This window comes from Pleurodeles waltl, chromosome 1_2 (assembly GCF_031143425.1).
Source record: "Pleurodeles waltl isolate 20211129_DDA chromosome 1_2, aPleWal1.hap1.20221129, whole genome shotgun sequence".
Lineage (NCBI taxonomy): Eukaryota > Metazoa > Chordata > Amphibia > Caudata > Salamandridae > Pleurodeles > Pleurodeles waltl.
This window is the reverse complement of record NC_090437.1, coordinates 902,475,251-902,500,615: the sequence shown is the minus strand read 5'-3', so window position 1 is coordinate 902,500,615 and position 25,365 is coordinate 902,475,251. Positions and strand designations below refer to the sequence as shown.

General features: G+C 45.6%; 1 protein-coding gene across 1 annotated transcript in view; it reads left to right on the top strand.

The window, feature by feature from the left end:
- Positions 1-10,820: 10,820 nt before the first annotated feature.
- The window catches only part of MTNR1A (melatonin receptor 1A), a 1,054,503-nt gene continuing 1,039,958 nt past the window's right edge, over positions 10,821-25,365 (top strand). The window contains exon 1 of the mRNA XM_069200152.1: positions 10,821-11,295. Coding sequence (XP_069056253.1) covers positions 11,112-11,295 — 184 coding nt within the window. The 5' untranslated portion in view covers positions 10,821-11,111. The remainder of the gene's footprint in view (positions 11,296-25,365) is intronic.

Below are 25,365 nucleotides of genomic sequence, written 5' to 3'. Positions count from 1 at the left end.
TAGACTGTCTGCTTGGAAATGATCTTGAGTCCTCAGCATGGGCTGAGGTAGAACTCAAAACCCATGCAGCCATGCTGGGTATCCCTGAACTGATGTGTGTCAAGACAAGGGCACAGTGCAAGGCTCAGGGTGAAAAAGAAGTGTTGGAGTCTGAAATAATGGCCCAACCTTCCAAGAGAAAAGGAAAGAAGACTGGGGAACCAGCTTCAGCACAGAAAAAGAAGCATAACCTCTCTTCTCAGGAAGAAGTTCTATCCCCTGAGGGAACTGAGCCTATGGAATTAGAACCTTATCAGGTTGAGCTCTTGGGCCTAGGGGGACCCACAAGGAAACAACTGTGGAAGGGACAAGAAACATGTCCCTCTCTTGAAGGCCTAAGGCAGCAAGCTGCTGAGGAAACCAAAGGAAATGTCAGTGGAACCCACAGGGTCTATTGGGAAGATGGACTCCTTTACACTGAGGCAAGAGATCCAAAACCTGGTGCCACTAGGAGAGTGGTAGTGCCTCAGGAGTTTAGGGTGTTCATTCTGACTTTAGCCAATGACATTCCCCTTGCTGGGCATTTGGAACAAACCAAGACATGGGAGAGGTTAGTTAACCATTTCTATTGGCCCAATATGTCCCAGAAGGTGAAGGAGTGTTGTGCCTCCTGTGCCACCTGTCAAGCCAGTGGTAAGACAGGTGGCCACCCAAAGGCCCCTCTCATTCCACTTCCAGTGGTGGGGGTCCCCTTTGAAAGAGTGAGAGTGGATATAATGGGTCCACTTGAACCTCCCACAACATCAGGGAATCAGTATATCCTAGTAGTAGTGGATCATGCTACTGGGTACCCTGAGGCAACTCCCCTTAGGTCCACTACTGCCCCTGCAGTAGCCAAAGCACTCATTGGTATTTTTACCAGAGTGGGATTTCCTAAGGAGGTGGTTTCTGACAGAGGTACCAACTTCATGTAAGCTTACCTGAAAAATATGGAAACATATGTGGAATGAGTGTGGGGTGACTTACAAATTCACCACACCATACCATCCACAATCCAATGGGCTTGTTGAAAGATTTAACAAGACGTTGAAGGGCATTATCATGGGGCTCCCTGAAAAACTCAAAAGGAGATGGATGTCCTCTTGCCATGCCTGCTTTTCGTCTAAAGAGAGGTTCCTCAGAAGGGAGTAGGGTTTTCCCCCTTTGAACTTCTGTTTGGCCATCCTGTCAGGAGACCACTAGCTCTTGTAAAAGAAGGCTGGTAGAGGCCTCTCCATGAGCCTAAACAAGATGTGGTGGTCTATGTACTAAGTCTACGTTCAAGGATGGCAGAGTACATGGAAAAGGCAAGCAAAGACCTTGAGGCCAGCCATCAACTCCAGAAGATGTGGTATGACCAAAAGGCTGCTATGGTTGAGTTTCAGCCAGGGCAGAAAGTCTGGGTTCTGAAGTCTGTGGCTCCCAGGGCACTTCAGGACAGATGGAGTGGCCCTTACCCAGTGCTAGAAAGGAAGAGTCAGGTCACCTACCTGGTAGACCTAGGCACTAGCATGACCCCCAAAAGAGTGATCCATGTGAACCACCTCAAACTTTTTCATGACAGGGCAGATGTAAGCATTTTAATGGTTACAGATGAGGACCAGGAAGCTGAGAGTGAACCTCTCCCTGATCTCCTCTCCTCTGACCCTAAAGATGGCTCAGTAGATGGAGTGGTATACACAGACACCCTCTTTGGCCAACAGCAAGCTGACTGCAGGCAAGTCCGCCAGCGGTTTGCTGAGCTCTTTTCCCTAACCCCTGGTCAGAAACACCTATGTACCCATGATGTGGACACAGGAGACAGCATTCCTGTCAAAAACAAAATTTTTAGACAGTCTGATGAAGTTAAGGAAAGCATCAAAGTGGAAGTCCACAAGATGCTGGAGCTGGGAGTAATTGAGCACTCTGACAGTCCCTGGGCTAGCCCAGTGGTCTTAGTTCCCAAACCTCACACAAAAGATGGCAAGAGAGAGATGAGGTTCTGTGTGGACTACAGAGGGCTTAAGTCTGTCACCAGGACAGATGCTCATCCCATTCCAAGAGCAGATGAGTTAATTGACAAATTGGGTGCTGCCAAATACTTGAGTACCTTTGACTTGACAGCAGGGTACTGGCAAATAAGAATGGCACCAGGAGCAAAAGAGAAAACAACATTCTCTACACCTGATGGGCACTACCAGTTTACTGTGATGCCCTTTGGCTTAAAGAATGCCGCTGCCACATTCCAAAGGTTGGTGAATCAAGTCCTTGCTGGCTTGGAGTCCTTTAGTGCAGCTTATCTTGATGATATTGCTGTCTTTAGCTCCAACTGGCAGGATCACCTGGTCCATCTGAAGAAGGTTTTGCAGGCCCTGCAAGGAGCAGGCCTCTCTATCAAGGCATCTAAATGTCAGATAGGGCAGGGTACTGTGGTTTACTTGGGACACCTTGTTGGCGGAGGCCAAGTTCAACCACTCCAACCTAAGATCCAGACTATTCTGGACTGGGTAGCTCCAAAAACTCAGACTCAAGTCAGGGCATTCCTTGGCTTGACTGGGTACTAAAGGAGGTTTGTGGAGGGATATGGATCAATAGTGACACCCCTCACATAACTTACCTCCAAGAAAATGCCCAAGAAAGTTAACTGGACCGTGGAATGTCAACAGGCCGCTGAAACAAGCTATGTGCACAGCACCAGTTCTAAAAGCTCCAGATTACTCTAAGCAGTTCATTGTACAGACAGATGCCTCTGAACATGGGATAGGAGCAGTCCTGTCCCAAACAAATGATGATGGCCTTGACCAGCCTGTTGCTTTCATTAGCAGGAAGTTACTCCCCAGAGAGCAGCATTGGAATGCCATTGAAAGGGAGGCCTTTGCTGTGGTCTGGTCCCTGAAGAAGTTGAGACCACACCTCTTTGGTACTCAGTTTATAGTTCAGACTAACCACAGACCTCTCAGATGGCTGATGCAAATGAAAGGAGAAAACCCAAAACTGTTGAGGTGGTCCATATCCCTACAGGGAATAGACTTTATAGTGGAACACAGACCTGGGACTGCCCATGCCAATGCAGATGGCCTTTCCAGGTTCTTCCACTTAGAAAATGAAGACTCTCTTGGGAAAGGTTAGTCTCATCCTCTTTCGTTTGGGGGGGGAGGGGTTGTGTAAGGAAATGCCTCCTTGGCATGGTTACCTCCTGACTTTTAGCCTTTGCTGATGCTAAGTTATGATTTGAAAGTGTGCTGGGACCCTGCTGACCAGGCCCCAGCACCAGTGTTCTTTCCCTAAACTGTACCTTTGTCTCCACAATTGGCACAACCCTGGCACTCAGGTAAGTCCCTTGTAACTGGTACCGCTGGTACCAAGGGCCCTGATGCCAGGGAAGGTCTCTAAGGGCTGCAGCATGTCTTATGCCACCCTGGGGACCCCTCACTCAGCACATGCGCACTGCCTCACAGCTTGTGTGTGGTGGTGGGGAGAAAATGACTAAGTTGACATGGCACTCCCCTCAGAGTGCCATGCCAACCTCACACTGCCTGTGGCATAGGTAAGTCACCCCCCTAGCAGGCCTTACAGCCCTAAGGCAGGGTGCACTATACCACAGGTGAGGGCATATGTGCATGAGCACTATGCCCCTACAGTGTCTAAGCAAAACCTTAGACATTGTAAGTGCAGGGTAGCCATAAGAGTATATGGTCTGGGAGTTTGTCAAACACGCACTCCACAGTTCCATAATGGCTACACTGAAAACTGGGAAGTTTGGTATCAAACTTCTCAGCACAATAAATGCACACTGATGCCACTGTGCAATTTATTGTACCATACACCCAGAGGGCACCTTAGAGGTGACCCCTGAATACCAACCCGACTTCCAGTGTAGGCTGACTAGTTTCTGCCAGCCTGCCACACACCAGACATGTTGCTTGCCACATGGGGAGAGTGCCTTTGTCACTCTGTGGCCAGGAACAAAGCCTGTACTGGGTGGAGGTGCTTCTCACCTCCCCCTGCAGGAACTGTAACACCTGGTGGTGAGCATCAAAGGCTCACCTCTTTTGTTACAGCACCACAGGGCATCCCAGCTAGTGGAGATGCCCGCCCCTCCGGCCACTGCCCCCACTTTTGGCGGCAAGGCTGGAGGAGATAATTAGAAAAACAAGGAGGAGCCACCCACCAGTCAGGACAGCCCCTAAGGTGTCCTGAGCTGAGGTGACTCCTGCTTTTAGAAATCCTCCATCTTGAGAGTGGAGGATTCCCCCAATAGGATTAGGGATGTGCCCCCCTCCCCACAGGGAGGAGGCACAAAGAGGGTGTGGCCACCCGCCAGGACAGTAGCCACTGGCTACTGCCCTCCCAGACATACACACACCCCTAAATTCAGTATTTAGGGGCACCCCAGAACCTAGGAAACTAGATTCCTGCAACCTTAACAAAGAAGTTAGGACTGCTGACCTGAAGCCCTGCAGAGAAGACGGAGACGACTACTGCCTTGGCCCCAGCCCTACTGGCCTGTCTCCCAACTTCGAAGAAAACTGCAACAGCGACGCATCCAACAGGGACCAGTGACCTCTGAAGCCTCAGAGGACTGCCCTGCACCCAAGGACCAAGAAACTCCTGTGAACAGCCGCTCTGTTCAAAACCAGCTACTTCTTGGTAACAAAGAAGCAACTTCCAAAGACTTCACGTTTCCCGCCGGAAGCGTGAGACTTCACCCTCTGCACCCGAAGCCCCTGGCTCGACCTGCAGAAAACCAACAACTCAGGGAGGACTCCCTGGTGACTGCGAGCCCGTGAGTAACCAGAGACGACCCCCCTGAGCCCCCACAGCGACGCCTGCAGAGAGAATCTAGAGGCTCCCCCTAACCGCAACTGCCTGTAACAAGGGACCTGACGCATGGAACCAATACCCGCAGCCCCCAGGACCTGAATGAACCAAACTTCAGTGCAAGAGCGACCCCCAGGCGACCCTCTGCCTAGCCCATGTGGTGGCTGCCCCAAGGAGCCCCCCTGTGCCTGCCTGCATCGTTGAAGTGACCCCCGGGACTCCCCATTACTTTCTATACAAAACCCGACGCCTGTTTGCACACTGCACCTGGCCGCCCTTGTGCCGCTGAGGGTGTACTTCTGTGCCTTCTTGTGTCCCCCGGTGCCCTACAAGACCCCCCTGGTCTGCCCCACGAGAACGTCATGTTCTCCATATAAGCCTATGTGTTTTGGGCACCTCTTTGACCTCTGCACCTGACCAGCCCTGAGCTGCTGGTGTTGTAACTTTGGGGTTGCCTTGAACCCCCAATGGTGGGCTATCTATGCCCTAACTTTGAGACTTGTAAGTGTTTTTCTTACCTTCAAAACTAACCTTTGCTTACCTCCCCCAGGAACTGTTGATTTTTGCAGTGTGCCCACTTTTGAAATAGCTTATTGCCATTTTTACAAAGACTGTACATGATATTGTGTTCATTCAAAGTTCCTAAAGTATCTAAGTGAAGTACCTTACATTTAAAGTATTAACTGTAAATCTTAAACCTGTAGTTCTCAAAATAAACTAAGAAAATATATTTTTCAATATAAAAAACCTATTGGCCTGGAGTAAGTCTTTGAGTGTGTGTTCCTCATTTATTGCCTGTGTGTGTACAACAAATGCTTAACACTACCCTCTGATAAGCCTACTGCTCGACCACACTACCACAAAATAGAGCATTAGAATTATCTACTTTTGCCACTATCTTACCTCTAAGGAGAACCCTTGCACTTTGTGCACACTATTCCTTACTTTGAAATAGTATATACAGAGCCAACTTCCTACAGTCTTGATGTCATCTGTAGCAGCGATGAGCGCAGTCTCAGTGCTATGGTTCTTGCGGAATCCGGTTTGGGTGGTGTCAAGCGCCTTGTTGTCTTCCAGGAAGCGAGATGATTGGCCGTTCACGATTTTCTCGATGACCCTTGCTGGGAAGGGGAGGAGGGAGATGGGACGGTAGTTCTTGGGGTCATCTGAGTCAGCCTTGGGTTTCTTCAACAGGGCGTTGACATCGGCGTGTTTCCAGCTCTCCAAGAAGGTGGCTGTCTCGAAGGAGCTGTTGATGATGTCGCGGAGGTGATGATATTGCTGGGTTTATTGAAGATATGGTGTGGGCAGAGGTCCGCGTGGGAGCCGGAGTGGATGGAGGCCATGGTGTTGACGGTGTCTTCATTGTTGATGTGGGTCCAGGCGCATAGGAGGTTGGTGTCGCTTGGTGCGTTGGGGTCATGGGTGTCTGCGGTTGTCAGTTGGGTCTTGGGGCTGAAGCTGTTGTGGATGTTTTTGATCTTTTGATGGAAGTAGGTGGCGAGGGAGTTGCAGAGCTCCTGTGATGGCGGGGGTTCGTTGGAGCAGGTCCTTGGGTTGGAGAGCTCTTTGATGATGCTGAAGAGCTCTTTGCTGTTGTGAGCGTTTGTGTATATGCAGCTTTTGTAGTAGGGTCTTTTGGTGGTGCAGATCAGCTGGTGGTGTTTGCGGATGGCAGTCTTGAGGGCGATGTGGTTGGATTCAGTAGGTTCATGGCGCCAGGTTTTCTCAATTCTTCTGCATTCCCGTTTGGAGGCCAGTAGATCGGGATGAACCATTTCGCCTTGGTTGTGTGGTGGATATCTGAGGGTTGTTTGGGTGGCGCGAGGGTGTTGGCGCAGTCGTCTATCCATTGATGCAGGTTGGTGGCTGCTGTGTTGGGGTCCGGGATCCTAGGAGGTTGGGCCTGGGCGAGGGTGGAGACCAGCCGTTCTATCGAGATTTGCTCCAGCAGCGGCAGGGGGGTTGTGTAGGGTGGTGGTGAGAGACTGGCTTCTGGAAGGAAAAATGGATGCAGCGATGGTGGGTCCAGTGAAGTTCGGTGGTGTGGCGGAAGGAGACGTGGCTGCTGGCTGAGAAGATGGGGTCGAGTATGTGGCCTGCGGTGTGAGTGGGTGACGTGACGAGTTGCTTAAGGCCAAGGTTGGAGAGGTTGTCCAGCAGGTTGGTCGTGCTGATATTGTTGTTGTCTATGTGGAAGTTCAGGTCGCCGAGCAGGATGTAGTCTGTTGAGGTGAGGGCTTGGGTGCTGATGATGTCGGTGATGGTGTCGCAGAAGTGAGGTCGGGGGCCCGGGGGTCTGTAGACCAGCGTTCCTCTGAGGGTGGTGTGCTACAGCACCTTGTGACTCACAAGGAATACGAATACTCTATAGAAATACCAATGTAACCTTTGTAGTAGTTTAGAGTGTGACAAGGTACTACTGCAGTGTATTTGTCAATGGGGAGAGCTGTGCTAATAGAACCATTCACCCCTGTTTATCTGTCCCCACCAAGTCCTTAAATGACACCTTGCAAGTGGCTGAAGAGAGGCTGATACTGCAAGGGGCACAAGAGGCAATTAAAAAAACAAAGCCTCCTCTACATTTGAAAGGTCTTTGAATGACCTGTGAAACACTGGAGTCAAGCTCACAGATCAGATAAGAATCCTTGGTGTCAGGGAGGCTGCAACAGCCACAGCAAAAGAGATTGCGAGCTTTGGTTCAGGAAAAAACCAGCAACCCAGTTTAAACTTCATTCATTTTCAGTGCTCATGCTTTTAATGCACTGAAAAACGAATGAAATATGAACAACGATGGTGCCCCGTGTCCCCCCCACTCTTGGTCTCCGACCTCCAAAATCTGGGGGGGGATAAATACCCCCCGTCCCCCACAGTCACTATGTCCATGTCACTGCCGAAGTCGCAGCTGCCCACTCACCTCGCTTCTGAGGGGCCAGACCGTGGACCGGCTGTGCAACGTGACCGCGGCCGCGATTGCTTGAGTTGGACTCTGCAGCACGCAGGCTGGCTTTGAAGAAGGAGGGGGTGCAGGAGTAGGCTGGAGTTAGCGCAGAAGGTGGCAGCTAGAAGAGGCCTGTCTATCTCTCTGTATGTACATTGTGCCTGCTTTTGTTAGAAAAACAATAGACTGGTGGGACAGCTAAAGCTGCCTCCAATGTCAGACCTACAAAATTGAGGCACAGAAATCTAACGTCAGGGCTGCCTCAAGAGAATCACCTGCTAAGGAAAAGAACCAACACACCCATGAAATTTAAGGTTTTTAAATATAAATAACATGTTATTCTTCGACACGCTCCAAACTGGACACTTTCTTATGTCTATAGACTTCCCAATCCACTGTCTCTGACCCTTACGACATGCAGGAGATAACGGCCTGTCTAGATTGCAGTTCCTGCGTTTCTTGTGTATACCATCCGGGTTGCTGACAGGTGAAATGCTGCACAAAACATACAGGAGTCGGTGTGGGAACATCAATTTCTCACGTTATTCCCCATGAATGTGGAATGGGAATTAATCCCTCAACCGAGAAACCAGAGCCCACTCTATCAGTAATTCTTGGCCGTGTGGGATCATTATTGGGCCACTTTCCCGCCTACTCATAACGCACCTGGTGGATTGTCCTTTCCCAGTGCAGGGATCACAAGGACCTGACCTGGATGCAGGTATCCGTACCTGATTTCTAAATCTCTCCCTAGTACACTGACTAGCTACTTTTGGATGAGCTAACCTATGGCCGTCTGTCTCCGCTCCTGGTCTTAGTGTTGTTCCTTCTCCCACTTCCTGTCTGGCCTTCAGTAGGAAATCGTGTCCAGTGTCCAGAAGGAGTGACCTCTGACAGAGCGGCCACAGGACACTAATGCCTGCTCGCTACACAGAAGGGCTCCTCAGACCTTGACGATCAGCAGCCTCAATAAATGATTTGTACCTTATAAACCCAGGAGTTTATTTACAAACCCCTTAAACCACCGGAACTCTCATTTTATATGATGCTCCGGTGGTGCAGAATGCAGACCCATATCTATGAAGCCAGGCAAAGCTACTTTACTTGGCTTTCCATGGCCTTGTGGATATAGTGTAAGACATAGCAGTGCATCAGGGGGCATTTAGTGGGCATTACAATGGGTTTTCCCATGCAATACTCAATGGTTTTGACACATTCCCAGGTTTACAAAGGTCTGTAAACCTGGGAATGCATCAAAACGGTATGCCTCCCCAGGTGAGGCGCAACAAGGAGAACTATATTTTTCTCCTCATTATTTCCTCTTTCTATTTGTGCTGCATTGCGGTGGGTTTCTCCATGCAACATCCATGGGTTTTGACGCATTCCCAGATTTACAAGGATCTGTAAACCTAGGAATGGGTCAAAATTGTATGCCTCCTAAGTGGAAGCAGAAGGAGGATGAATATCTTTATTTCACCTTGGTATTTCCTCTTTCTATATATGCTGTAAAGAAAGAGGTAAAAGGCCCCATGGATTGTTTTGTGCAGGGAGGTGTCCCTTCTTACATATAAACAATCCTGCCAATAATGCAGACACCCTTGCACCGTGGTGCCTGCGTTGGCACCAGGCACCAAATTGTGCGTGCACTAGCTGAAAGGATAGGAATGCACTGTGTCTCATAAATACGGTTCAATTCTGCCCTTTCGAATAGGCGTAGTTCACTGCAGCAAAATGACTTGCGGCGCTGCCTTACCCCAATTCATTGTAAATATACCCACCAGTTTCAGTAATCTGAGAAACGTAAGGGGATGCAGAATTCAGAGCCAGTTCGCAGCTGGCTTGCTGTCCAGATTGTTTCAATGAAGAAAAACACTGCAACGAAATCACTGCATGTATGCAATTCTGCAACGTTTGACAGGGGAATGTGCAGTTACACGGATTTACCAGGAAGCGTGCACTGGTGTAAATGAAAAAATAATAAATGGTTTTGTAAAACACGCTCTGATTTATATAATAGTTGGTTGAAAGCAAAAGCTAGAATACTTGTAATTACTTAAATAACATCAGCATATAGGTATTCCTAAATGATGTATTGTATGCATTAAAACTGCAGTCAGCATGTAAAGTAGAAAGAGACATAAAAAGGTGTTCCACGTTTTGGGAAGCTTCTTACCAAAAATATCATCTCGCAGATGAAGGGGCGTGCTACAACTCTATTTAAAAGAAACTGACGCGATCTATTTTGATATTTAAGAATCTGGTAGGTTTTTAGGTGGAATTAAATTCTAATGGCCCCTACGTGAAATGTTTCATCCTACGTACGAGGATTTCCCGGTTTACATTTCTGCTTCTTCTAATCAGCACTCGTTTTTGCTGGGCTGTTGATTTTTAAAAAATAGGTAACTCGCGTTCAGTGTGTTTTATAATATAATAAAGTATAAACTTCGGTTTCAATATGCCATTAATATGCTATTTAAATACGTGAGAATATACATGCCCTTACCGCATTCAAGATTTGGATTGAGAAAAAGTTAGAATTTGCACTAGTGTCAGACACCTATCTTCTGTTTTGTGTATTGCAGTATAGATAAACATCGGTCATGGAGATATAGTGAAATATCAAATGCCCCCTTTTGAATGATAAAACGAACATTAGCTGTTCTTTTAAGACTCAGCCTTTAATGTCCAAAATCTATAATAACAGCTTTTAATGTTGCCTACCATGAAAAAAGGAACTATTATAGGAAGAAATCCATTTTTTTTATAATATGTTTCATTATAAACCTTTCTAAGCAATTAATAGCAGTCGAAAGTCAAAACTGCAAATAGCTGAAGGTATCACTTGTTCTTGGAAAGAAATTTCACGTGTTAGAGATTCTAGGAATGACGATGCACTATCAGTACAAGACCACACGATGGAGCTAATGTCATACGCTTATATGCGTTGGTGGGGTTCCCCCGGTTCTGCCACAGTTTTGTCGCCGAATGGTGGAGTATAGCGGGAGGACCGCTAGGCGACACCCGCGAGCGGGCGGTGCTAACTCCAGCAGTTGCAGCAGCCGCGCTGGGCGGTAGGTTAGGATGAAGGATGCTATAAAAGTGTTCTGTCTAAGCACTTGCATTAATCGCAACTCAAAACTTCTCTGGCCAGCTATGGACCGGCCACCCCGCGGGAGCGTAAGAAGAGGACTTTATTTCTGCTATCTAAGCAACGCTTGAATACAACAAAGGAAAAGATTAAAGTTACCCTTGGATTGCGTTCTTTTGAAATTACTATTTTACACTCCAAGCACTAAATGGAAGAGAATGCAATATAATTGATGGTGGAAAAGTGAAAAAGTAAGGAGAGAAAATGAGAGTGAATGTGAGCACAGTGAACGGCTCTATCCAAGCGCCCCCTGAGCTGCCCCCGGATCGCCCACCTTGGGTGGCGTCTACACTGGCTTCCATCCTCATTTTCACCATCGTGGTTGACATCTTGGGGAACCTGCTGGTCATCTTGTCCGTGTATAGGAACAAGAAGCTGCGGAATGCAGGTAAGCGTGGCTGGCGTTGTGGTGGGCAGTGCCAGGGCACTGGCATGGGGCACGGAGAGTGCCAGGGACAAGGAAGCCTTCTACAGCACGGGCGCTGTTGTTTTCTGTGGTGTGGGGTGCATACGAGAATATGGCGTGCACATACTTGTGCTTCAAAGCGCTTCTATGTTCGGTGCCGACGGCATCTCCTGCTGACGGGCATGTCTGAAATTAAAAGGTGATGGCATGGCATGGAGACACAAACTTACAACAAAAGATGTTTTTGACAGTGCGAGCAGTCCTACTGCACTCCAGTCTGGTACTCACCGCGCTACTCCACCCGCTTTCCAACTCACTAGTGTTTTCCATTTCGTGTACAGTAAATTGACTTCCTTGGTCAGCTTTTGACTGAGTAGTTTTGGCCAAGAGACAAGAAACATTTATCGTCAGCTTGCTCCCGCCTGCGGCTTTCGCACGTTGTTTCTGTTTACCCTCGTACCTCCGACACTCAACATTGTGCATGTCAGTGCGAGGATCCCCGCGAAACACAAGCCCGTTGTTTGTATGTTCAAATATGCTCTGTTTCATGCGGTTTATCTACTGCGATCCGGCATTTCTGTGCGACTCCTTTTCAGAGCAGACCGGGGTTACGAACTCGAGCTGTACGGCGTGGTTTCCTTGGATGCAGAGTGATGGATGTTATTTTTGACAGATGACAAAAATACTTGGTGAGATTTAATCAGGCTACTGTGCACAACACGGCCCTCCCATGGCCCCTCGCTGCCATCCGGCGGGGAGGAGGGAGAGAGGGGGTGAGGGGTGATTTCATCCATTTAGTATAGTGAAACGCTCTATGCACAAACCAGCGTGTGAATATGGAGGGTCTAGTATGGTTATTTGACGTGCTTAGATTGCTGTGCGCGCTGGAAATTGTGTGAGCTACTTGTTTTTGTGTGATCTTTGGCAGTGAGCGCCCGGGTTTCATAAAAGACATTTATGATGATATCGGTTCGTCCTACTTGTAACAGGCTAGTAGATGCCCGAGCCTGGATCTGTGTCCCTTTCCCTCAGCATGGCGATGTGCTCCCATATATATCACTGAACAATAAATATATCAATAATTCCTTTTACAGTTAAAAGAGGAAAGTATTGCTCTATCAGAGCTTTCAATGTGCCCAGCTCCATGTGTAACTCACCCAATCCACGTTTTTCCTTGCATTCTGAGTAACGGTAAAAGGGGACTACAAGGCCCACAATGCAAAGCAAAATTTGGCCCTCCTCTGTCCACCTGACATAACAATTTAAGTTTGTATATGAAGTGCAAGAAAACAGGGGATACAACTTTTCAATCACCGGACTTTGCTTTTACAAATCATTATTTTGAGGTGTGCCTGGCAAAATGAGCTACAAATCCAAGAGTGCACAGATTTGTTCAATGAAAGCGAGGCGTACCAATGACGTGGAGCCATCTGATAACATTCGTAGGTGCCCCTGGGAGGCAGGTGATTGTGGCAGCTCTCAATCATTTTCTTAATCTATAGTTATCGGACTCAACTTGCCTCATTATATCCATTTACTATATAGGGCTCTCACCGAGCATCACTATTGTGAATACTATGTACAATGCAAAGTCACTGTGGCTGGTATGCACTGCAATGACGTAGCAACCGTGGGAAATAAAAGCAGGGGGAACAAAATCTTTGTCTCGCTGTTAGTACACTTGCTTAAAGGGAGTCCATTGTGCTCTGACAGGACTTTCCGAGAGCCTGCGAGTGCAGCCCTGATGGAGAGCAGAGAGCACAGCTCAGGAGAGGAGAACGGGAAGGCGCTGCCTGGAGGGGTGACAGGAGGCCACTTTTTCCTTTTTGATATTTATGACTTGAAGGAGAGGTCATGTTATATATATATATATATATATTCTGCCCCTGGTTAGCAGTTGAAAGTAGGAGATGTTGATTAGAAATAGGTAACTAGTGAGCAACAGGGAATAACAGGGATATTGTTTAACTTTGGGGCTCCTAAGGTGACATCATCGTCCCTCAGAAGCGCTTGTTAAAAACAGCCCCATTAATAACTGTTACCCATCTTTAAATCTGTACATTGACGTGTACTCCAATGTAAAAGGGACACTTCTGTCATGTTTAGACCCTTTTCCTGCCGCGAGTTACTCAACGTCTTGGATTAAGGTCACACTGTTACCTCAGCTGAGGTCCCACGGTGACGAACACAATCAGTTTCTAGCAGAGCTGCTCGGCCCTACCCCATCCTTGCCCCCTCACGCAAAGCGTGCGTCATGCGGCACTACCCATGATGCACTGCTTAACGCGTCGCCATGGTGCACCCTCGTTATATAATTATGGATCAGATAGCACAGTTGGTTCGCTCCCTGCTGTTCCGTGAGCACATTCCATTTTGTTTAGTTTGTTCAGCAGAGTGCAATAGATTCTCTTGTTTATGCGATAGCATGCCTGTATATTACAACTTTTATAGTTCACTTATATTAGTCTGCTGTCACATTAATGTGCACCTATACTCTAGTGGCATAGGTAGCCTTTACTGGCATTCATATACATAGCGTAAGGGCATGGCATCCGGTGTTATGAGAGTTCCCCGAGGTGTACACCACTTTCCCTTCGTCTCTCATGAGCCTGTCACATGAGCTGTCATATGAAAATGGCAAAATAATGCGGCTTTGATGCATAACAGCGATGTCAGGTCATATCAGTGCACCGCTGAGCCCCACACAGGTGGAACACGGTGAAGCTCGGCTGCGCAGGGGCGAGGTAGGAACACCAGCGCTCTCGTACAACAGGAATCATCGCATTAGCAATGCTTATGGGGTATAACTGAAAGAGATTTCATTTTACTGAGAAAAAAAAATCAGCCTTAGTGTCCCATTTAGGATGGCCGCCTACTCCATGTGTCACCATTATTTAATATGTATTGCACAAACACACTTTTTGTTCCCTGGCAATTCCATAGGTGTACTCCCTCATTTGCATGGAGGCGTGGCTCATGTAAATGGGGGAAGACCTTTGCTCCTGTTCCCATGTATTACTTCAGACGTGGGTGTGGCACAAACAGATTGCTGGAAGGAACCCTGTATGGCAAGTATGAAGTGACGCACGTCGGAACCCCCTCCTGAGATTGCACTTTGGGATGTTGAAACAGTGTCCCTACTTGAAAGTGCTGCAGGTTCCTCTGCTTTGAAAGAAGGACTGACATTTTCAAACCTCCGGGCCACCTTTCAAACCTACAGGTTCCCAAGTGCATCCGCGAGTTCACATCTGCACTGGGGCAGCTTGTTTTGTGTGTAATATGGATCTTTCTCCGAATCTGTTCTATTTTGTGTAAAAGAGCCCTGGCTTTAGTGTTATCACTCTTATTTAAATAAATCAAGACAATGACCCCAGGATACATTGTTACCACAACCCATAATTGGAAACAGCGTCCACAATGGCACGCGGTGAGGTGCCCACATACCATTAGCCTGTCCTAACCCCCTCCCCTCTTCCTCCGGGCTCTCCTACCTGCCCACACGTGAATTTCTGCGTTGGAGACTCCATGCTGACATTTATTTATTTATTTTAATTACTGTTCTGTTACTGTTCTGTTAGGAGGGTACATGGTTGGGGAGAAGGATGGCACACTCAGGGACCGAGAGGCTGTTGTCTTTGAGTTTCTAGATATATTTGTTCAAATCTTTTTAAGTCCAAATATTTTTAAGAGTATGACCACTATTCCAGATGCAAGTTCTTAACGTCTGTGCATGTACGTTAGTCGTCGAGAATGCAAAGAAGCACCAACATGTGCAGGGTGCGCATCACACCTGCACCAGGCAACGTGGTACAAGCGTGATGCAAACCTTATGTCATATATTTGAAGCAACGTAACGCCACTTTGTGTGGCTCCAAACATTTGGAGTAAGGCATAGCAGCGCGAGTCACTGCATTGCCTTATTCTCCCATGGATTTTGACGCAGTCCCAGATTTACAGGAACTTGTAAGCCTGGGAATACGCCAACATCTTACACCTCACCAGGGGAGGTGCAACTAGGAGAAGTATCTTTGTTTCTTCTCGCATCTTCTTCTTTCTATGTGTGCAACATTCTGCAGCACACATAGAAAGAGAAATATGCCTTCCAGGATTTCCTCCATGGCGTAAGGGTGCCTGCGTTGGTGCTAGGCAAACCATTGTGCGCCAGTGCAAGGGGAAAGGACAGGAATGCGCTGTATGCCTTAAAATATGGCGCATTCCTGTCCTTTCCCAGTGATGCAGTGCTGTGCTGTGCAGCTGACTTGTTGGGCTGCACTGCGCCTCTTCCCCACAAATATGGGCCTCAGTCGTTAAATTGTTTGGTCTCTGGTAGTACACAGGCAAGATATTAACTGGTGCTAACTAATAGTAGGGGTTATGCGTGTTTGCCAGCGGGCCGCATATGATTCTGATATGTCTCCTCTCGCTAAGAGTGCATAAGTGGTCAGGGGGTTGTTCTGCATATAAACCAGAGGGCTTGCATGGTCCCACGGGCAAAGAGTGGGTGCGCTCATCCATGCCCTCAAAGTAGCCATTGACATGGATGCACAATGCACAGCGGTTAGAGACAGACACAGTGCAAGCACGTGACATCTTATTACATTCTGCACAACAGACCCTTAAATATCTGAAGAGAGAGTCAATGGTTAAAAAGAGCCCATTTGTCGTCACAGACCTCCAATCTCTGGGGGATTTTACTTTGCTAAAGATGGCTGGCAGGATGGCCCCTCCACCACTCATAATAGGACACCTCCATCTTGCTGGAGATGATCTGTCGATGTAGGTGGGCTGTCGGCACTGCACTAGGATTTCTCCATACTCCTGAAAACTAATAAGCTGGTACAGCTTGAAGCCAGATGTAAATATTGGTAGTAAAACAGAACAACACGTGATACAAAAATGTCAAAATGACCAACTCAACATTGACATGACTACAGATATGCAATGGCGCTGTATGGGAGTGCAACATAGCTATATCAGGTGTCTTTATAGAAACCAGCTATTGTTTTAATTATAAGATGGGTCTGATGACTCTATACACTAATGCATCCACTCCATGAATCGTCTAGATTTCATTGTCACAAGTTGAAATCCAGGCAGGGCCACTCAGCATTTCATCCTTCTGAGGTGACTTAAATCAGTACCATTTACATGAATAAAAATAAACAACTGCTAGTCGGTGTTTGACCTCATTGTGACCGATTCAAATCCTGGTGGGTCTGCTCATCCTTTCATCAATCCTAGGCCAATAGAGTGAATGCCATTGACTTGGGTAAAAAAATCATCTATTATTTAGTGCCAAGATGCCTCTGGTGGTGAATATGCGCTAGCAAACAGCTTCTCAGCAGACCTTTCCATCATTCTGTAAATTATAAAACAAAGTTTGGGTATCAGAAAGTGACCCAAGTTATCATCACAATACTAGATTTTATGTGCTCTCAGTGTGTCCAGAGTCCAAGAACTGGCATTCACAGCACATACCTGGCCAGCAGTGGTGAGGAATGAACTCATTTAGTGATTGGCACACAGCCCGTAATTAATGCCACATCATTTAGTGCTCAGTCTGTCATTACATATCATTATCAAACCATGCTTCCATAAGAATGAAGCGTCAACACGATTTATTAGAGTAATATGAGGGAGCAGGTTTGTGAATTCCTTGTGTTCTGACTCAAAAATACGTTTTCATTAAGAGTAATGCCTCCTTTAACAAACAGTAGATATAATGTAGTAGAGGGCACGCTCTGGATATATTCATCTATTCAGGTAGTGCTAAGGTCGGTGCTGGAGATGTCTTAACTCTTGGTGACCTGAAAGAGGCCTGTAATTCTATTTTCACTTGGAATATTCTCTACACAGTTTATAATTGATCTCAAATGATATAGAAAGACCACTTGGTTATGTGTCATCTCACACCCCCAGAGGTAAATACAAAATGAGCACACACCTAAGAAGGGCACTCTGAGCATCTCTTTCAGTATTAAATGGACGTAGGTGTTCACAGTATTTCAGAAATGCTGTCATCTGCCACCAAATCACTGAGGTCCGGGCCCCAGCCAAGAAAAATCACGTTATAGATTTGCGCACCTACCCCTGCCAGCATATGATGGGGTCGCCCAAATAGCCTCTGGTTTATAGCTGGCCGTCCTTCCTCCTTTTGCGCTGGGGTTGGCGCCATGGAAAGTAGACTTTATTTGGTGCACAGCCCAACATGCAGGGTACACTGAGCTTTTGATGTCTCCATCTTTCTGTAAGTGTGGGAGCACCAACCCCCTCCTCCAGACATGAGCGCTGGCGGCTATGCGACTCGCAGAGTGTTGCTATTCACCGTGCGATGAAACAAGGCAACATTGTTCTCAGTGTCACACGCTGAAGCAATCATTGATTTCACTTTGAAGCACTGAGCAGTTTCGGAGAAAAGGGTTCTTTTCTGAATTGTTAATGTGTACAAGTATACCTTAGTGAATTATTGCAACTTAGATGTCAAAAATATTTACTTCTTAGCATTATTTCAAAAGCATATGACGGTAACTGTTACCTGGCTTTTGTCTGCTCCTTCTGGCGGTCTGTCTCACAGGGGATGCTACTGTCATCCGTTCTGACACAAATAGGTGGAAGAAAAGAAGGTTCTTCACCATCAGAGAAAAGGCAATCACTTAACAAAATCACAGATAAAGCAACTGGGAGGTTCTTGTTAGTGGAAACTACTGTGTTGACAGCCATCAAAGCAGGCACTCGTGCTCACTTACAAACCAAATATCCCCTAAATAAACTTTTAGTGGGGAAAGTCTGTCTACAGTGTCCAATATACATGCTTCACGCTTCCATGAGAATTTCAGTAGCCGTCCTTTCAAGGCAAGACACCTTTTCTTTGGGAACAGCGCCTAGAGTACCATGCAACCTCATCTGAGAGGAGTACAATTGTGCTACGTGAGATGCTTTCGAAACGTTGATATTTTGTTTTTCTCATTCTAGAAAACTGAGCACACATTCTTTTCAGGCTATGGAGGAGGAGTATCGCACTCCCACCCCCTGCCAACAGCTGCAAAACCTTTACAGTAAAACCATAATAAACTATGTTTAATATGGTTTTATTGTAAAAGGGGTGGGGCCATGGGGCAAGGCAGCACAGAACTCCCCTTCAGTGCGCTTGTATGTTTGGACAGCGTCTTGGCCCAACCAAACTTACATGCGCACTAGGCTCTCTCCAACCCGGCACTCGCATTGTCGGGTTGGAGACAGCAGGCAGAGACTCTTACTCTGCCCTTGCTGGGTGCTCCGTCCAATCCTAACACTGCTTTCATGCTGACAGAAGCATGGAAGCAGCGTTAGGATTGGACGCAGGGCAGGCTGGGAGCCTGTGCCTGCAGTGGAGGACGAGCAGATTGGAGCAGTGCAGGCACAGCACAGGAAGAAAGGTACGTTTTAAAAATTATTATTATTCTTTTTGTCCCCCGCCATGCGCCGCACCTTTTCCCTCGCGCGAGCCACAGCTTAGTCTTTTGACATATACCATTTAGAGGGTTCTATAAATATAAATCTTTTGTATATCTAACCAACCTAATAGCCTTGAGGAAGCATGTTGGTGCGAAAGGTATCAGCAGTTTTCAGCAGGATTTCTGTAACAGATGATTATGAGTTTAACGTAAAAAACAAATGACTTGATTGTCAAGGAAGAGTGCTAGTGGTTTATGAAAAGACATCCGTAATCTCTTAAACATTATGTTCACTTTGTAACAGCTGGGTAGCATGACAAGACCCTTGATCAAATGAAAAATAATTAGAGGCAGATTTAAGAAAAGTGGCCCTGAATCCACTGCAGCACCACTTTTCTTGCACCCTTCGCCCCCCTCCCCCCCAATGCCACCATGTGTGCGCCTTATTTAAGATACAGCACACCATGGTGGTAGTTAGGAAACTAGTGTCAAAATATTTGATGCTAGTTTGGAGCTTTGCAGGATTTGCATAAAATATGTTGACACTAATCCTGCAAAGGACATTGAGGCCCATTATGAATAATGGTGTGCCTCTTTTTAAAAATGTCACCGAAATTGGTTTTAGATTTCTTTGCACCATTTTTGGGGGGAATGCCCCCCATGCATACATCATGCCTGGCACAGGCTTAATGTAGCACAAGGGGTTACAAAGTGGCACAATGCATGCATAGCGCTACTTTGTAAATATGGCACAGCGATTTTAGCCCCATTGGGCCACATTAATGTAAAACATGATGCTAATGTGGTGCAAGGAGGCCTATACCCTCTTAAATTTGGGTCTTAGTTTGAAAGAAGAAGTTTCATACATAAATAATATGCTGCCTAGCTCAGGAACATTTAGTGAATCCAAATTGGTTATACAGTTCTAAAAGTTGCTATAAGACCAGGGTGGGGACATTTTGTTTATTACTAACAGCCTACTGTGTATCTGCTGACCTTTGTCTTTCTGGTGAGCAGACTTAATTATAATTCTCGTTTACTGAAGGACAAGGAGTTATGTAAATAGTATGTCCTTGATTTATTTACTGTAAGTGTTAGAAAATGCACCTATCAATCACTAATGCACCGACTTTCGAACAAGATAAATTCTATACTCTTAGGCCCATATTTATACTTTCTTTGTGCCTCATTTGCATCATTTTGTGACAAAAGCTGCGCAAACGTACAAAATAGAATTGTAAGTTTGTGCCGATTTTGCGTCAAAAAATGAGGCAAATATCGCACAAAGAAAGTATACATCTGGGCCTTATTTTTCAAGAGGGAATCAAAATATATTAATGAGGTGCTGAGCAGCCTGCAGTTGTGAACACATATTTATTAGTTCCAACTCATCAAGAACCATGGCACAGGACTTCATATATAACTCAGAGACTCACCTGTTTTCTGAGACTCTTCTGAGAGCAAAGACAAGAGTGGGGGCTGGACTTTCGTCCTATTAGTCCAGCTATGTGGCCATTGAGTCACAGACGGTTCAATAGACAAATAACAGAGCCTCTTACTGTAAGCAATCCGCATGATACCCAGAATTTCTACTTGTCTATTCAAGCATTCAGCAACATTGTGCTCGAGCCGCTGACGTCAGAGGCAACCTGAGTGGATCTAGTGAATGTTGTTGATCTGCTTATCTGTAAGATATTGAGTTCCTGGACTATGGTATGAAAACACATTTTCAAGAATATTGAGGGTGTTTTAAACTGAATTAATTTCCTTGACTGAGGTAATGTCAAATTGCAGAGATAGAAAATAAATATTATTTTTTTATTAATAATTTAAGGAGTGGGATTTTACTATCATGTATTATACATGTAAATGTTAAATGGAAGACAGTGATGAGACTATCATGCCTGAAAAGTGAGCGCATATTTTCCTGCAGATTGCAGGCATTTTCTTCTTCGGAGAGTTTCTGCACGCAGCCACTCCTGGTATTGATCAATAAGGCAGCCAATATGTCAAGTTGGGTGTAATTATCATGCTGGACCTAATTAAATGTCAAGGTAAAGGGGGGGGGGTTGAGGGGGGAGCACTGATGACAGTCACATGACAGACATCTGTGATACTGAGTGAGGAGGAACCACCATCGCCCCTGGTCTCCGTTCTAATGCAGGGAACCCGCAACTAGTGAATGTAGATGCTAAGGAGCATAGAAAGGATTTCTACAGTGGAATAGAGAAATGCACATCACTATGCTGTCATCTTCTGAAAATCATGGGTTATATATTTTGGCAAAATAATGCTGCTGTAGTTGAATGAAGATGATACAAACACGAGTGAATCATCTTACATATTTTACTGTTTTAGTCAAATTTAATGGTCACATTTTCTAGAATCCAACATAAATATTTTCCAGCACAGCATGTGTCTCGGGTACTTGGCTTTCCAGACCCAAAATGGTGGGTATCAGAATCTCTGTAGAAAGCTGAGAAACTCTTTTGACGAACTAAAAGTTGTTCTTAAGAAGTGAAAAACATCTGCTTTACATCTCTTCAAACATGTTTTAAGTTTGCAGATCTTGTACTGGTACCTAACCATTACTTGATTGCCTTTTCTCTGTTCAACAATTTTAAGATTAGAGCAAGTCTCCGGCCACCAAGATTTCATTTTATTTATTTATTTTTTACTTTAATATTTTTGCTTTTAGAATTTTTCTATAACTAACCATACCACTCACTTTTTTGTTGCTATGTTTACCAGATGTTACTCTTTGCAGTGCATCTGATCAAGAGATGCTCCTTTGCACATTTTTTTAAGTGTGATTTACCAGACGAGGAGCCTGATGCACCATTGGGCAGATCACAAATAGTGGGTGCAAAAATGCACCCTGGGTTTTTATGACCTACCCAGCATTTTGCAATGCAACTGATGCACAAATTGGTTGTTTCACTAAATGTAAAGTCATAGAGGATTGCAAAACATCCTGACTTATGAAAAATATTGAGACGAGAATATTAAGGCAAAGTTTGTGACTCCCAACAAACGGATGCAAATTCGGAGGGGTGAAGGCCTGCAAGAGATCCTAGACCTCTATCCGTTTATTCATATTCCCACTATGCCAACATTTTAGGCTTAAAACCTGACTGTGAGCCCAAAAGGCACATACATCACTTTAAAAACATATTGAATGCTGGGGAGACATTGGGGTCGAAGAGATAGACATGTAGTGGTCTCCTAGGCAGCTCTCTGCTCCCCTAAGGCCTTCTAGTATGATTTCCGAAGGAGAAACAGTCCCATGCAGTTAGCTTCCCCTTTGGGAATCAGTTACCACCACAAGTCAGGGATGGTAACTAATCAAAGGTTTGAAGCCACAATAGAGGTCAAACCAATGATAAATCCCAATGTGACCCAAAATAGGAGGGGGATGTGCCTTTCATGCCCCCTCCTATTTGCAAAATAGAAAGGGTCACAAAATCCCCTTTGCAAATATGTATAAAGGCACCTAGAACTAATTTTGTGAATTGAAGGCTTAGAACCACAAGGGACTTTTTCACAACAGACCCTTCTTTACCACTGAAATGTGGATGAAAACATTTCATTTAGGCAGTGTTTTGTTTTTTCATCTCGTTTTAAATTACTGGCCTTTGGTGCATAACATTTCTCTAAACAATTAACACTTTTAGGATAAATATAACATTTATTAATTAATAGCCGTGATCAATTAAAGCCAAAAGTATGAAAGATCTTAAATTGAGCATATTTTGGGGTTGTGTTCAAGAATGGAAAGCAAGTCAGAAAAGTCAGAGAGTACAGATAAGAACCTAGCATTGCAGCCCAGTTATCTGGGATTACGTACCTGTCAAAGAATATGGGGAGGAATTTACGATCTGCTGAGGGGACGCTTCATGCGAGTGCGCCCACTTTGTGCACCCCTGGGGCACCGAGGTATTACAGAAGAAGCCGCAGGTGCTCACCTGTCCACTTCTGTGATACTAATAGTGCTAACACACATGTAGTGCCAGGGCTATCATGGGAAGGCGTTCTATCATATGCATGAGGCCATGGCCCAATGTAAATGAGGGAATCACTTTGCCTCTGCGCCCGCACGTATTATGGACATGGGTGAAGGGGCAACCATGGTCCTAGGTGCACGTATTACGGACATGGGTGAAGAGGCAACCATGGTCCTAGGTGATACACTGAAAGTGTGCCACAGGACCCACCCCCTCACCCGGACATCTCCTGCAGGTGGGTGCAGTCACTCACTGCAACTGCCTCCAAGGGGATCTCTACCTTCTTCAAAGTGCAGGCAGCATGCGTCCTGTACCGTGAAACATGGAGCGGCTTGGAAGCAGCATCTCCAGATTTCACTTGAATACACTTCCCCCTAGGGCAGCTCGAGTTCCATGCTGTCCTGGGGGCAGCACAGTGCTTAATTTGTGCTTGTTGTTTCCGGTGCTGAGCACCATTACTTATTTTTGAGGGTCGGGGCTTATTCTTCTGTCTCAAGCATTTGCTGGGAGGAAAAGACATATGGGAAAGACGGAGGAAGGGAAAACGAAAAAGCGTCACGAAGGGAGAAAGTAGAAAGCTGCTATAGTGAGCTGGAGTGGCTTTATGTGGATTCAAGAGGCCCGAGATGGTTTCAAGATTACTCTGCCTCAGTATTCCGTGTTCGCACATTTGATTGCTGCAGCCGCTTGTTTAAGAGGAAGGCTTTTGGCACCAGCATCTTTTTATTTACAAATAAGCACTGGGGCAGCATATTCTTTGTAATAAGATGTACTGTTCCTCTTTGTGCCTGACGGCCCTTTTAAAAGGTGTGTCATGGCACAAACAAGGAAAGTACTCTGTATGCATAATACGGCCCCTGGACTCTCCTCATTTGATCATAGTTGGGAAGACTTTTTCTATATGAGCTTCAGACACAATAGGATTTTTTTTTTTTAGATTTTATGTGCACCACTGGGAAAACATTTTCCCTTGCTGATGTTTCTGCAGTATTTTTTCATTGGCTATTTAGGTATCTGCATCCTTATCAATGTCTTTCATTTGTGCATTTCGATATTTCCACTGGTGCCATTAAACATATGAAAGTATAGTTTGATAGGGCCTCTGAATTTTGATGCTTAATATTTGGAAGTGTTTGTGCTAATGGCGAGTCTCTTTTCCCTTATTAGGTCTTGAGACCTCTTATCTTTCGCTGATGAATATCTCCTAGTCTTTCAGCTGACTAGGACAGAAAGGGGAGAATTCTGCGTTCAGTAGACTATAATTCACTGAATATTTTGTTACCTCCGGCTTTTTTGGATTATAGGTCTTGATAAGGTACCTATTTACTGAACCAGATCTGTGAAGTAAGATACTTTGGGGTCATCCTCAAGTAGGTTTGAATTATTTTGGGTAAGTGCTTGAGTCAGGAGAGCTTTCTACGTTTCCCATAAAAAAAATTCTGTGTGTGTGAAATATCAACACAGCGTTATTGGGATGGGCAGAGAGAATTTCAGTGATATTTCTTTTACATCCAATTTGCTGCAGTTGCTAAGGGCATGCTTTTAGAGAACTTGGGTTTGGCTGGACTGAGGGAGAGTGAGGACTTGGCCCTGGTGAGCTGGATCTAAATGGAATTAAAGTCCAACCGCTTGAGGTCCTTCTCTCCTACACCTCCCTTTGGCCTTTAACTAATAAAAGCTGGAGACTTTTCTCACTCCTTGAGAAGAGGGCAGCAACCACTTTACTGTTCCAAAGACCTTCTTAGGTTTACTTCTCTTCTGTAATCTACCCTTTCCTTACTTTGTGCTCTGTTGAAGCCACATTATGCCTCCCCACTCTAAGGTTAGTGTCTGAAAGTTGGTTAGATGTCTAGGTGACATACCAGCAGTAAATGGAGAATAACTATGGGAATCAGGTTGGCTATTTTCAAGTTTCTTGGTATGTTAACATTTCTCAGGCGAGCCTTAGCGACCAAATCATGGACTGAGTATTTCCCTTCGCCAGAATTAACGATGCTCACTATATCACTAACTATAGGTTACAGGGGAACAACTGACCGAATTACTGACCATTAGTAATAAACCCCCTAGACCAACCAGTTAACCATGGAATAACAAGTTTAGTAAACACCTAGAGACAGCCTTGTGAGACACAGTATGATCATTTTTGTATAGTCAGCGGCTAACTGTGAAAGTATTGCTCACAATAATGATAAAGCCTATAAATATGCGCCATAAGCAAACATATCTGATCATTTTGCTCCTTCCAGGCGTACCGTTGGCTCTTTTAAACTATGCTTTTAAAACATATTTCAGTGATGATGTCTCTTGCAGGTATTACGTTTCACTTCGTGCACAGCAGGCTCTGTTTCGGATGTGAGATTTTTTTTAAAGTACTAAATGTTAATTAGCATTTTAGGGGGCACGTTACATAAATGGCCTAGGTTATATTTATTATGCTATCAGCAGTTGTTCGGTCGATATTTTGCCACTGGTGTGGCCTCTCAGTGCCTTCGGGAGGACAGACACTTTTCACATGGTTCGGGGGTACCATCGCAATCAGGAATCTGGGTAAGCTTATAGTGACTTGTTAAGGGCAGTAAGGTCTGGTCATATTCGTGGTTAGACGGATAGGT